Raw genomic sequence first — 14,520 nt, forward strand, 5'->3', positions numbered from 1 at the left:
AGAAATTTAATTTTAATATTAATTGCAATATTTCTAATCAGATATCTTTAAAAAGATAGCAAATCTCTTAAATATTCAGCTCATTTGATCTTATTTGCAAGCTTCATTGATGTTCTCCACACTTTCTGTAAGTAGCTCTATAACTACATCTATTTAATCAAATGCTATTCTCTGTCAAGCAATCCACAGAGAATGTACCAACTCTTCTTATACTTACATTTATTTTGACTACAACTGACCACTGGTCAGTTGTACACTGGTGAGGATTATTTAAAAGATCTGCTACTATTTTTAGGTCATGTGAACAGGGTATCTACCCACAAAGTCAAACGAAAAATATTCATTTTAAATGTAGCCATTACAAAATGACTATAGCAACTACCTTTTTAAAAAAAAAAAAAGATTAAGAAAAGAAACATCTGTCAAGTGCTGCTGAAAATTAGTAGGCACTCTCATACAAGGTCCTTAGCTATCCTATATTGCAGACATTAAGAATCAACACCAAGCGAATTAGGAGAGAATTTTGAGTAGAGGGCTAAGCAGGAATCTGTCTCCCCACTCAGACAACATCTGATACATTTTGTACAGGAGTCTACTGAAGACTTGCAAATTCTATCAACTTCAGTTCTTAGCTTGACAGAGGCTACCTATCACTAAGCCCCAGGACCAGCAGCCCTGCAAGTACTCCAGGAATGACTTACACACAGCTTAGAGGAGGTAGGGTAGGTAAAGGGATCTGTGCTCTGATACCAATGTGACTTCTAATCTCAGAAGGGTAGACAAAGAGGCAGTCAGTCAGGAATTGTTGACCTCCTTCCATTGTTGCAAGCCCCTCCTCCTCCTGCAGAAGTGACTTGCAGAATATTTAAAAAGCCAGTGTCCTCCCCTCTTCATTTTTCTTTTTTTCCCTCCTTTTGGGAGTCAGACATTAAAGACACAAACATTTAAAAATAACTGCCCCACACCGGGCTCCCTGCATGGAGCCTGCTTCTCCCTCTGCCTGTGTCTCTACCTCTCTCTCTGTGTCTCTCATGAATAAATAAATAAAATCTTTAAAAAATAAATAACTGCATATACAAGGGAAATGTGAAAGTCACTGTCAAGCCCAGGGAAAGATACAGGCTCAAAAGAGACCAGGAAAAACCCTAAGCTTATACCTCAAGCTGTTCCTCAGCACAGAGATAGCCTATGATAATAAAATGATGATTGATAGATAGATAGATAGATAGATAGATAGATAGATAGATAGATACATAAATGAATGAATGAATGAATAAAATGAAAAGGGAGATAATTGATCTTTCCTCTTCAGGGAGAAAGGAAAATTCAATTTCTAGAGTTAACCTCACTAATAAAATAACCAGTTTTCAACAGCAACAAAATTACAAGCCTAGAAGAACAGGAAAGTGCGGCCCTGATCCAAAGAAAAAAAACATTAACAGACACTGTCCCTAAAAAGGACCTGAAGGTAGACTAAACAAAGAATCTGAAATTAAAAAAATGGTCTTAACTATGCTTTAAAAATTAGAGATGTGGAAAAAGTCAAGAAAATGATGTATTAACAAAACAGAGATATCAACAATGAGAAAGAAGACCTAAAAAGAAACCAAAAAGAAATTTTGGAGCTGAAAGTACAATGACTGAAATGGAAAATTCACAAAAGGAATCTAAAGGCCGATTTGAGCATACAAAAGAATTTGAGATCAAAAACAATCAGTTCTCATCAGAAATTTTGAAAAGCAGAAGGCAGTAGGCTGATATATTCAAAGTGCTTAAAATAAGTGTTTACCCTGTATTAGCACCTTTTAGCAATAATGTATTTTTAATCAAAGTATTTATTTATTTTTAGACATATGTTATTGCTAAAAGGTGCTAACTATCTTCTGAGCTTTCAGAGTTATAATCTTTCTGATGGAAGAGGGTCTTGCCTTAATGTTGACGGCAGTGGATGGATCAGAGTAGTGGTTGCTAAACGTTGGGATGGCTATAACAATTACTTAAAATAAGACAATGAAGTTCGAAGCATTAAGGGACTCTTCCCTTCACAAACCATTTCTCTGTAGCATGCAATGCTGTTTGATAGTATTTTACCTACAACACAACCTTCAACATGGGTGTCAATCCTCTCGAACACTACCACAATTTTCTCAACTAAGTTTATGTAATATCCTAATTACTTGCTGTCATTTCAACAATCTTCACAGCATTTTCACCTGATATAGAGTCCATCTCAAAAAACCACTTTCTTTGCTCACTACTAACAACAACTCCAATCTATTAAAATTTGATCATGAGATTGAAACAACCCAGTCCCATCTTCAGGCTCTACTTCTAAGTTTAGTTCTCTTGCTATTTCTACCATATCTACAGTTACTTCCTCCACTAAAGTCTCAAGATTCTTAAATTCTTCCAAGAGGGTTGGAATCAACTTCTTCCAAACTCCTATTAATATGGATATTTTGACTTGTCCCATGAATCACAAATGTTCCTATGGCATCTAGAAGAGTGGATCCTCTCCAGAAGGTTTTCAATTCACTTTGCCAAGATAAATCAGAAGAATAACTATCTATGGCAGCTTTGGCCTTACAAATTTCTTTCTTAAATAAGACTTGAAAGTTGAAATGACCCTTTGATCCATAGGCTGCAGAATGGATGTTGTGTAATAGGCATGAAAACATGAATCTCCATCAGAGCTGTTGGGTGACCAGGTAACACTGTCAATGAGTAGTAATATTTTAAAAGAAATTTTTTTCTTTTTTTTCTTACCATATTGTAAATAAGTGTGCTGTCACTCATGCTTTGTTATTCCATTTATAAAGCATGGGCGGAGTAGATTTAGCATCAACATAAAGTAACCAGTTGCATTAGCCCCTAACAAGAGTCAACTTGTTATTTGAAACTTTGAGGCCAGAAATTGCCTTCTCTCTCTGAAAGTCGTAGATGGCATCTTCTTCCAACAGAAGGCTGTTCGTCTACACTGGAAATATATTATTTGGTGAAGCCACTTTCATTCACTATCTTAGCTAGATCTGGATAACTTGCTATCACTTCTATATATCAGTACTTGCTCCTACCCCTTGCACTTTTATGCTAGACAGAGACTTCTTTCCTTAAACCTCATGAACCAATCTCAAGCCTCAAACTTTCTTCTGCAGCTTCCTCACCTTTTCTTTGCCTTCACAGAACTGAAGAGTTAATTAAGGCTTTGCTTTGGTTTAGATTTTGGCTTAAAAGAATACCATGGCTGGTTTGATTTTCTATCCAGGCTTCCGAAACTTTGCATCAGCAAAGAGTTGTGCTTTCTTATTATTTGTGTGTCCACTGGAGTAGCACTTTTAATTTCCTCCAAGAACTTTTCCTTTGCCTTCGAAACCTGGCTAAGTTTTTGGCTCAAGAGGCCTATCTTTTGGCCTATCCTGGTTTTGCCATGCCTTCCTCACTAAATTTAATCATTTCTAGCTTTTGACTTAAAGTGAAAGATGGGTGGCTCTTCCTCTCACTTAGAGGCCATTCAGGCATATTAATTAGCCTAATTTCAAAATTTTTGTGTCTTGGGGAAGAGGACAGCCAAGAAAAGGGAGAGAAATGGGGCGAATGTGAAGTATGTACAGTGGTCAAAACACATACATTAAATTCACCATCTTATATGGGTGCAATTTATAGTGACTCAAAATAATTACAATAGTCATATCGAAGATCACTGGTCACAGATCATCATAACAAATAATAATGAAAAGCTTGAAATACTGCAAGAATTACCACAATGTGAGAGAGACAAAGTAAGCAAATGCTACTGGAAAATGGCACCAACAGACTTCCTCAAGGCAAAATTGCCACAAACCTTCAATCTGTTAAAAAACAAAAAACAAAACAACCATTATCTGTGAAGTACAATCAAACAAAGAACCATAAAAACAAGGTATGCTTATATACCAGGCTCTGCCTAATTCTAGCAAAAGCTCCAGTCTTATCTCTAACTCTGACCAAAAAGTACCAAATGCTGTGTAATTCATGCATCATCTCCTATAATTTCATGTATTTGTTCTTTGGCTAATGCAGTTCTCTCCTGAAGTATCATCTCTCCTCCCAAGCCTAACTTCTCATTCCTAAAGATACACTGAGCTCACGTAACAGCTTATCCAAAAAACTTGCTTGACCACATCAGGTTAGATTACATCTTCTTTACCTTATCAAAATGGCTCATCAAAACACTCAACACATTTTACTGAAATTATCTTTTAAAATATTTCTTGCCTCATCAGACCGAAAGCTAATTCTGAAAGCCAATCCTAGGTATTATAACCTATTCACCTTAACAGCCTCAGAATCCAGCTCAGTGCTCCACATATGGTGGATAATAAATGTATGTTACATTTGTTTCCTACTGAAAAATGTTGCTCCTTGCTTTTCTGTTTATGTACTTTTACAAGGTAACTATTAAGAAAGACTTGACCATGGCAGCTATATAACTTCATCTAAGAAAGCACTAAAAATAGGATATAACTTCCCTAGTAGACTTCTGTAAGTTCTTCTTACTAACCCTACCTAAGTTCTATGAAGGTCCAAGGAACCCTGAACTTCCCATACTAATCCTCTCCATATTACAGAAATGGGTGGGAAAAAAAGGATTTATTTCTATTGTTATTTGCCAATAGTTGGAAACGTGAAACCCCATTTATATTTCACATACTTATTTAGAAATTTCAATACTTCTATTTAACTAGTAGCCCACTGGTGAAAGCAATAAAAAAAAAATTTAACATTTCATGTTCACAACTACTTTATAACAACAGAAGTCAAATAAACAAAGTATTAACTACACATTTAGTATTCTATGAAAAGAGGGTAAAAGTTACTAGGTAAGGAAAGTGAACTAAATACACACATCTATCACAGTCCCTCCATAAAACTCACTAAAACTATGTTGTTGCTGTTTCTCCTTTAAGGCATAATCTCACAAACAGGAAGAACTGGAGAGGCAACACAAACAAAATTCGGAAGCAGAAAAACAAAGGGACTGATCATATAAGCATAGGTGCAAATTCCTAAAAAAAAAAATAAGAAATATAATCTGGCAATATACAATATACACTGGAGATCACATGTGTGTGAGCAATAGATAAATATAAAATACAGTGTGACTGGAGTATATTTCAAGAACACAGGACTGGCTTAACATTAAGGAATCAAACAATTAATTCACCACATTAACAGATTAAAGGAGAAAAAAAATTTGATTATCTTAACAGAAAGAATATATTTGACAAAATTCAACTTTCATTCACAACAAAACTCTCAGCAAACTAGAAATTGAAATAAATTCTATTAATTATTGTTAAAGGATTTTAGTACAAGAAATACAGACACATAAATCTACCTAATAAAAATTTTAAAGTTTTTTTTTTTGAGGTCTGGAACAAGATAAGAATGCTTGGGTTTACTCTTTATATTTCATATGGTATTGGAAAGTCTTGCCAGAGCAATAAGGCAAAAAAAAATAGCTGTAAAGATGAGAATGAAGAAAATGAAACTGCCATTACAAATGTTCATAGAAAATTATGTTCATAGAAAATCCAAATGAATTTATTGATAAATTATTAGATAAAAGTTTAACAAGGCTACTAGGTAGAAAATCATTTAAAAAATAGATTTATATACATCAGGAACAAACAAAACTGAGGAAAAAAGAAAAAAAATTACCACTATACATAACTAAGAATGGCCCAAATTTAAAAGTCTGAAAATACCAAGGATAACTAGGATACCATTTTTTGCCTCTTAGCTTCAAATCTATCCTCATTACCTGCCCTTTGATAATAAAGAGATATGCTTACAGGGCAGGCCTTCAACAGCTACATGATGTTCAGCGCTAACAGAAGATGCCATCAGGTTAAGTGCTTCAGGCTGTGATTTCCTGTCCACCAGCCTTGGTAAACTTATACCTCAGAGGAATGTTTCCTGCTTGCTCAAAAACAGAAAGGTGGAAGAGTCTTCTCCAAGAAATCAGACCAACCAATCAATCTTTCAAAAAGAACTAAAGGTATTGACATTTGGCATTCTTCATCATGAGATATAGTCAGATGACTTTACAATAAAGTTCACAGTTGGCAAGCCCCATCTATGCACTCAGAGCTTTCAAACAACTTTTTATATCTGATTTTTAATCACAAGCAAATACAAAGATTATAAGCACACACACACAAAAAAAGGGCAACTCAAGGAAACAGAAACTACTCAGAGAAGGAAAAATAGTATCTCTGGAGAAAAAAAGAATGTACAACTATGAAGTAAGCTCTTAAAAATTAACATGACAAAAGTAAAAAAAATTCAACAGGAAAGTTATTAGGTAAATCTCATGAAATTTCCCAGAAAGTAAAGCCAAAGGAAAACCTAATATAGATGGCTAAGAGGAGATATAGACAAGTAATGAGAAAAAACTGAGGTCTGAAAGAGTTTTATGTATAGAGAAAACTACAGAAATGGAAAAGTAAGATAACAGTTAATTCTAGGAATAACAAAAACCAAGGTAACAAAGGAAAAATAATAGTTAACTAAATGGCTTATCTCTGCATAGTATACATACATTTTCATAATGTGAATACGGAGTACTGATATAATCAAAATTAAGATAACTGGGTGCTCACTTCAGCAGCACATACACTAAAATTGGAGCAAGATAGAGATTAGCATGGCCCCTGTAGAAGGATGATGTGCAAATGTGTGAAGCATTCCATATAAAAAAATAAAAATTAAATAAAAATAAAAGATACATATTTGGGAAAAACAGGTAGATAGGAGGCATGAATGTGTGTGAAGTGGGAACAGGTAGAAAAAATAGCAAACCCATCTATAGGGGAGAGTTAATAATAATGGCTAAACACCAAGCAAACAAAAGGCAGTATAATTATAAGAGTGTGTAATAATATAAATATCATAACACCAAAAGTCACTGACCCCACAGAAGGAGAAAAAGGCGGGAAGGAGGCAAGGAGATGCTCTTTGGTCTAAAAAGAAAACAGCACCAACAAAAAAAACCCTGTAACCTAACTCTTTAAAATATCTTCTTGTGTAACTCTAATGAAAGTAAAAACTTTAAAAAGAAGATAGCTTGCCCATATTCACATGGTAAACTACAAAATATGATTTTTTAAGAAAGCATTCACAGTAGCAAGAAAAAATTTTAAAATATTTAGGAATAAAATCAACAAAAATACGCAAAATGTAGATTAGGAAACCACTGCTACTTAACTGAGTGACCTAAATAAATGTGTTCACAATCTAGGAACTGGTTATGTCTACAACAGTTCTTAATTTGATGGATAAATGTAAACCTAATTGTAATTAAAAACTAAATAATTCTAAGGAATACCTGGAATAAATGCAAAACATTATCAATGATGTTTTAAAAACAAATATTTTAAGTGACAAGCATAGTTTCAAAGCTATTATCTAATGAGAACCAAATTCTAAATGAAGGCATTAAAGGTGATTGGATATTTCCTTAATTTTTCTCAACTGTTGTTTTCTAGGGGCAGCGGGGAGGGTTTGTTTTGTTTTGTTAAGAATCAGTGCAGGATACTTTTAAAATACATCATTGAAAAAGAAGAAGATAGGTGGTTAATAGGTTACTGAGTCCAATAGATCACACTGATACTCCTCCTCCCATATCACATGACCTCAATAATGTATTCAGTTTCTTTTCTGGTCCTTCAGGTCTTTTTGGTCCTTTTGATGTATTTTTTAAACATTACTACTATGGCAACAATAAAACTGCCCAGGCACCCAAAGCATATTTGGTTAACCAACTTAAGAATGAACAAAAAAGTCTAGTCCTAGGAGTTTTCCAACAAAGATAGCATAGAGATAAATGAAACAAAAGATAATCTAGTATTGGGTCAAAAAGAAGTTCCACAGGATCTTTAGAGTGGATTTTGAGGGTTCTTCCGCCCCCCCCCCCACACTGTTTATTTTAAATCAAATTTATTTTTCTTAACATCTCCGTAAAAAAAGAAAAAGTTCATTATTTCCATACACATATGAACTGAGGCAAAGGGCAGTCACACAACTTGTTTGAAATTATACAATTATGTCAATGACTGAACTGTAAACAGAACCTAAGATACCCAACTGCTAGTCTGCTGCTCTAACTAATGGATCATGCTCCCTGCTATGTAATAGGACTGTTTCCTTTAATCATGAATTCTTCATTCACCATCGGCTTATCAGCCAGAGGCTTCATTATTAATTTTACTGTTCTTGCATTCACGGCATTATTCTAAGAAAAGGAGATTTCTATGATAAAAAGAAAATATATATATATATAAAGACCACTGCTTTTTATATTATACCAAATCTGAAAATTCCAACTGCCATGGCAAGAATACTTTACCAAACCTGCACTTAATGGCACATTTACATGTAGAACAGCAGTATTTTTTTTAAAAATTTATTTACCTGAGAGAGAAAAAGAGTGCATGTGCATACCAAAGAGAGCAAGGCATGAAGGGCAGAGGGAGAGGGAGAGTTTTTCCTAAGCAGACTCCACGCTGAGTGCAGGACCTGACACAGGGCTCGATCCCAAGACCCTGAGATCATGACCTGAGCTGAAGCCAAGTCAGACACTTTGACTGCACCCCCTAGGCACCCCAATTAACAACTATTTAGGGTTGGCCAGTGACCTAGAATAAATTAATTTTGTTCTTACATACCCCAGTATCAGAGCACTTAAAATCTTACATTAGAGTATTTTCTGGTATCATTAGTCAACAAAATTCACATATATGATCCGTATGTAAAAGTCCAAAAGGGAGCAGGTTGTTAAAGATACATGGAGGATCTGTGATGCTAGAAGATAAAAAAGATAAGATAAAAATGAGATGTTCTTACATTTTATGCTAAATCTATAAAAGAAAATTTATTGGGTAAGCAAAGTAAATATCTGAAAAGAGGTATATAGTCACTTGTCTTTGAGAAGCACTTTGTGTTTCTTTGGCACAGATCACAGCAGCAGTAGTAGCAGCAGCCTTGCCCTTGGTGCTGATTTCTTACTACTCTAAATGTCTCCTCTGAGCCAGAATACACTGGCTGTTGCTGATCATGCTGTGAGACACCTGCACTGGCTACTAGGCTTGTCATGACGCACAAAACCCTACCATCTTCAGCTTGACATTGTGCAAGTTATAATTATTCATCCAAATGAATATGTCAGAGCAGCAGCAGCAGACCTCTCATCAGAGCAAAAGAAAAATACATCAAAACATTATCAACCCAGCAGGAAGACAGGGACCATAAGGAAAATTACCCATTTTTAATATGGATGCCACAAAGCCATGCCTATTATTTCACAAAAAAGAAAGGAAAATAAAGATCTTCCAAGTTTAAAGTCCAGAAACACTGAATCCAAAGAGGAAATATACAAAACAAAAACAGACAAGGATTTTTTTTAACCAATTATCTGGAACTTATGTACAGTGTCTTAAATATAAGTTTGCTGTTAGACTACATTTATTTTGCTTAAGAACCACAACTGTTTAAAAATTGCTAAGAAAAAATAACTCTCACAAGCAGAAATGCTTCCAACATACCAATGAAAACAGATCATACACAGCAAAGTAGTCTGATATTGCTTACTTTTAAAACATAAACTAATATTGCCAATACTCTTATGTCTAAAAGACTCAAGAGTTCATACCACTAGTAGTATTATCAAAATGCTTATGGTGTACTGCCAGACTCTAAACTAGTAAGTAAATAATATATTTTGAAACTTTTCTAAATTTTAATGGCAAATGTAAAAGAAAAACAGAAATCACCCCCAGATCTACACAAATAAAGACACAGCAAGATTATCTGAGCATATATAAAGTAGGCAAGTGTAAATAAGATTCCTATCTCCTACTTAAATATGAAAAAATAACTTTTAGAATGATAGGAAACTATCTTTTCAGAACAAGATAAAATGATTTTTCTCATTCAAGACACAAAAAGCAGAAATCACAAGAAGAAATTGATAAAACGGGACCATACTGAAAATTAAACTTCTGACAAAATAGATTACATACAAAGATAAAACTATGCTACAGAGAAAAGATACACCCTATGTAACAATATCCAAATTAAAAAGGAATGCTTATAAATAAAGAAAAAAATCTAAATAAGAACAATTATAAATAAAACAAGAATTATTTCAATTTTTGTAAAGAATTAAGGTCAGACTAAGACTTGGAAAGGATCTGGAAAAGTAGATACACATGCATTACTGGGTAGGGATATAAACTTATACAACCAATGTGAGAAGGCAATTTGGCAATATTTAGTAATCTCAAAGAGATACAGTCTCCTCAATCCAACATTTTCATTTCTAAGCATAAGCCATACTAAAAGACTGACACGTGTACAAGGAAACATAGATGTTCCCTAGAGTACAACTTAAATTGTGAACAACCTTATCAGTAGGGCATTGGATAAATTAACTGGTGGAGTCAAATAATAGAACTATAAAAAGCATTTAATATACTAAATGTGCAAAGATCACTGATAAATCTCAGAAACAGTGCTGCCTAAAAAAATTCAGGCAACCAATATTCTAGAATATGGCATGAACAAATGTAGGAAAAATAGGCAGGATAGCACACACATCAATTTCAAAGAGGTGGTTACCTCCAGAAAGGGAGAGAAGGAAAGAAAGAGTTTGAAAGAGAAAGAAATAAAGTCTTAGTTGTTCCTGTAACATTTTATTCCTGAGAGAGAAATAAGAGCTAGAAATGAAACAAATGTGACAAAAAATTAACTCAAATCTGAGTTGTGGATGAAAAGGTTATCTAAATTTTTATCTGTGCTTTACTAAGAATTTTAGTATATTCTTTAATTTAAAAAAAGAATTTATGACATTCCAATTATTACTAATCAGTTCTATTTTCTTGGAGCTAGTACAAAACAGAAAACTTGCTGTATGACCTAACTAAATCTAAAACTCATCCCATGCTTAAATGTGCAAGGCATTGAGCTGGTATTAAACAGGTACAGAAATTTTGAAAGAAATTATCCTCAGAGATTTTCCAGCATATTGAAATCACAAAATAATTTTGCTAAATGACAGAATAAAGTAAGTACTAAACAGTGTTTTTGTGGAAATGCAAACTCTTTCACAGATTTAAAACTGGGGAAAAACTTGCAGCGTTACCTACACTGAAAACACTAAAAACTCATCAAAAATATAGTCTTCGACTTGCAGTTTTGATACACATTTAATTTAATGTAGAGACAGCATATCTGGAAAGAATAATACAATCTAGGTACAGGGTTATCTCATAATCTCGCATAAAACAAAAAGTTTCTAGAGTCTAATAGGGAATTTATATTTAAAAGAGGAAAATGTTTATTTTAAAAAGAGGAAAGCCAAATAGAAAATGTGTATTTTAAAAAGAGGAAAGGTTTCTTTTTTTAAAAAAATGAACACAGTATTTCTTAAGTATTTATAACATATATTAAAATACCAAAAGCAAATTACAGGGTTTTTCCTCTCCTTTATTTTGCTGTGCTTTCTCAATTTCCATTGAAAGGAAGGAGACAGTTGTTTTTAAAGAAAAAATATGAAAATAAATTGTAATATATAGGGATAATTAAAATGACATTTGAACCTACATGATACTATTTAAATCCTATTTTTAAAAACTAACTTCATATACAATTACTATATGTATATACTTAAAATATTAGGCATAAATTTTCACTTGATCCTATCAAAATTGCATTTAAAAAATATGGGCAACCTCTACAGATTATTTATAAAATGTCAGTAGGAATTTTTTCCCCTCTTTGCACAAGAACAAAAATGTTCTTTCCATTTTGCATCCAATTGCCACATTTACTTGGTGAAAGAAGGACCATGCCTGTCATCATTAGATTATTCCCTGAATCTAACCACCAGTCTGTCAGATCTTGAAAAATCACACACACATAATGTTGATGTTGGTACCATTGATATCATACTACTATCCATCTACATAATGTAACCATTTACAAGGTGTACTTCTAATTTCATTTTCTTGTTAGATATCAACTTTTTGAGAAATTAAAACTGACAGAAGCAGGAGAAAGATTCTCCTATATTCTTTATACAAAATATGAATGCTCCAAAAGGCCCATACAAAATATTATCTACATTCAAGGATGAATTATGAACAATCACTTTAAAACAATGAAAACTGTGTGTAAATGATTTGTATTTTCAGGTATAACTCATTCTCCTCTGAAAAAGCTTCTCTGATATTATGCCATTAATATTAACAGTTTTAGCAATCTGAAAAATTCACCCAACTTCCACTTATTGCTTTACAGAGTTCTTTACAATTTAAATTCAAAGGAAAATTTCTGTCAATAGACCTTCATATTTATCTAATATGAGGTATAAACATCTAAGACTGAATGGTGTGTTTATGTGTGAGGGGAAGGAAAAAGTAGACATTACCTACTAGGAAATATGAAAAAAAAAAAAAAAAAAAGCACCCTGAAAGTTCTGCTTATAAATAAATGCTTACAAAAAAAAATATATATATATATATGTATATATATATAAGGCTTTCTAAACTATAATGGCTATATTGGCTATAATCTATAACCAATTACGATAGAAAATGCTTTTTAGCTACTAAAAATAAATTTAAGAACTTACCTGTGGTGTCCAGGAAACAGAAAATGAAACAGGAAAATCCACAACACAATCTGGTGATTCTGTAGGGTACTATGAAAAAGCATAAAATTAAGTGATTTTTGCTGTATGGCAATTTCACATGAAGTATTCTAGAAAAACTGAATAGGAAACGTTTTATTATAAATGCAAATGTATAGAAATATTTTGATTCTACTATTATAGAAAATGTCAAGAGCTGATTAATAGTCAACTTATGCTCAGGAAGTACAAAGTTTGGTGATTTGGGTTGCCAAAGCAACAGGCTTTGAGTAAAGAATAGTGAATTAATCCAGTTTCAGGTCAGCTGCTAACGGTAAACTGAGGGGTGAACCACACAGAATCTCAGTTTATCTTTAAAATGAGAGATCAAACTGGTTGATATTTAATTTCCTTTCAACCTAAAATTTAATCTCAGTCTCAGTCACTACGTAAAAAGGCAGCATCTCTTAAAAGAGCCAAGAAGTGTACAAGTGTACAAAAAAGTACCAATCAATTAAAAGAAGTATTTTCCACAATAAAGTAATTATTCTTAGCAAGAATGTAATTTAAAAAAAGAAACAATGAAATGTCTTCTGGTTATTAAGGAAAAATAAAAATAATAGTTTTAAGAAAAATCTTTTCATGGTTGATAAACAGAAAATTAATTCAATAGCTTCACTCAAAAAGTGATAGTCATTAAGGACAAATTAGGTGTCTAAGTTAAGAAAGACAAAAGGCAGTTTTTCTTAAAATCAATTTTGTTATTAGAGAATTATACAACATAACTGCTATAAAATTTAATTCTAGATTCTTGAAAGTCACATGTAATTAAAGAACACTCATTTCTTTTCATTAAAAAGCAAAGTTTCCTAAAAGAAGATTAGTTTTGGGAAAACTCTCATTTGACAAAATGTTTAAAATAAGTTTTAGACTTTCACTTTCTTCAGCCTCTTATTTTTTACTACTTCAATGAATAAGCAAATGGGTTCTAAAAATTATCACTAGTATTTAGCAAACATCAGCCCGTCTGAAGTCAATGTTTTGAAAAGAAATAGTTATACTAAGTGGTGTTATAAAAAGAAACTTATCAACCTATATTCCAACTGATGGTTATCTGGAGAACAGAACTAGTAACACAAAAGCAAATATACAGGAAGTCATATAAAAATATAATAATGCTCCAATTTGAAGAAAAATAAAAAAGAGAAAGGTCAAGCCAAGATTGAGGGAGCTCTATTACAATCCAAACTATCAGATGATGTACTTCAGAGTGTAACTGCTATAATCACAACAGAAACAATCTCTATGCCACTTTAACAAGTCATGTGATTATCTCAAATGAGTACAGGCAGAGACCTTAACTTTCTATGATTTCCAGTTCGGCTAACTTGTGTGATCTTGAACAAGTCATTTTAACTTCACTGTTTGATATGTAAAATTGATGGAATTCAACTAAAAGTGTTATCAAGTTTCTTTTCCCTCTAACATGTTAAGATTCTGTAAAAATAATAATGCACACTTGAAACATCCATGGGTCAAAAAATTGAATACTTTTCATTTTGAGTTGCTACTTTTTATCTCCTACTCATATTGACAATAAATAGCATCAACTCTTACTTAAATTATCAATCTAGGTAAAAATATGAAGGTAATATTTACTGAATTTAGAGCAGATGAACAAAGTAAAGTATCCAAGACTTGGGAAGACATTTAGTACAAACAGCACATTATTTTAAAAGAGAATATGATCCTACATTCAAATAGGATTCAGTATAGTAAATAGTACACATATACTGATAAAGAGACCTACAAAGAGTTAAACCAAAAAGCAGGTTATAATAAATTTAATA

General features: G+C 32.8%; 1 protein-coding gene and 1 non-coding gene across 4 annotated transcripts in view; one reads left to right on the forward strand and one right to left on the reverse strand.

Moving 5' to 3' along the window:
* The window catches only part of FANCL (FA complementation group L), an 88,549-nt gene that overhangs the window by 31,341 nt on the left and 42,688 nt on the right, over nucleotides 1-14,520 (reverse strand). For all 3 annotated transcript variants that reach the window (XM_072742108.1, XM_025992679.2, XM_072742109.1), the window contains one exon: nucleotides 12,674-12,742. In XM_072742108.1, coding sequence (XP_072598209.1) covers nucleotides 12,674-12,742 — 69 coding nt within the window. The remainder of the gene's footprint in view (nucleotides 1-12,673; nucleotides 12,743-14,520) is intronic.
* LOC112915422 (U6 spliceosomal RNA) lies at nucleotides 6,637-6,740 on the forward strand. The gene has a single exon (XR_003234064.1). It is a non-coding gene; the product is annotated as a U6 spliceosomal RNA (small nuclear RNA).

This window comes from Vulpes vulpes, chromosome 16 (assembly GCF_048418805.1).
Source record: "Vulpes vulpes isolate BD-2025 chromosome 16, VulVul3, whole genome shotgun sequence".
Lineage (NCBI taxonomy): Eukaryota > Metazoa > Chordata > Mammalia > Carnivora > Canidae > Vulpes > Vulpes vulpes.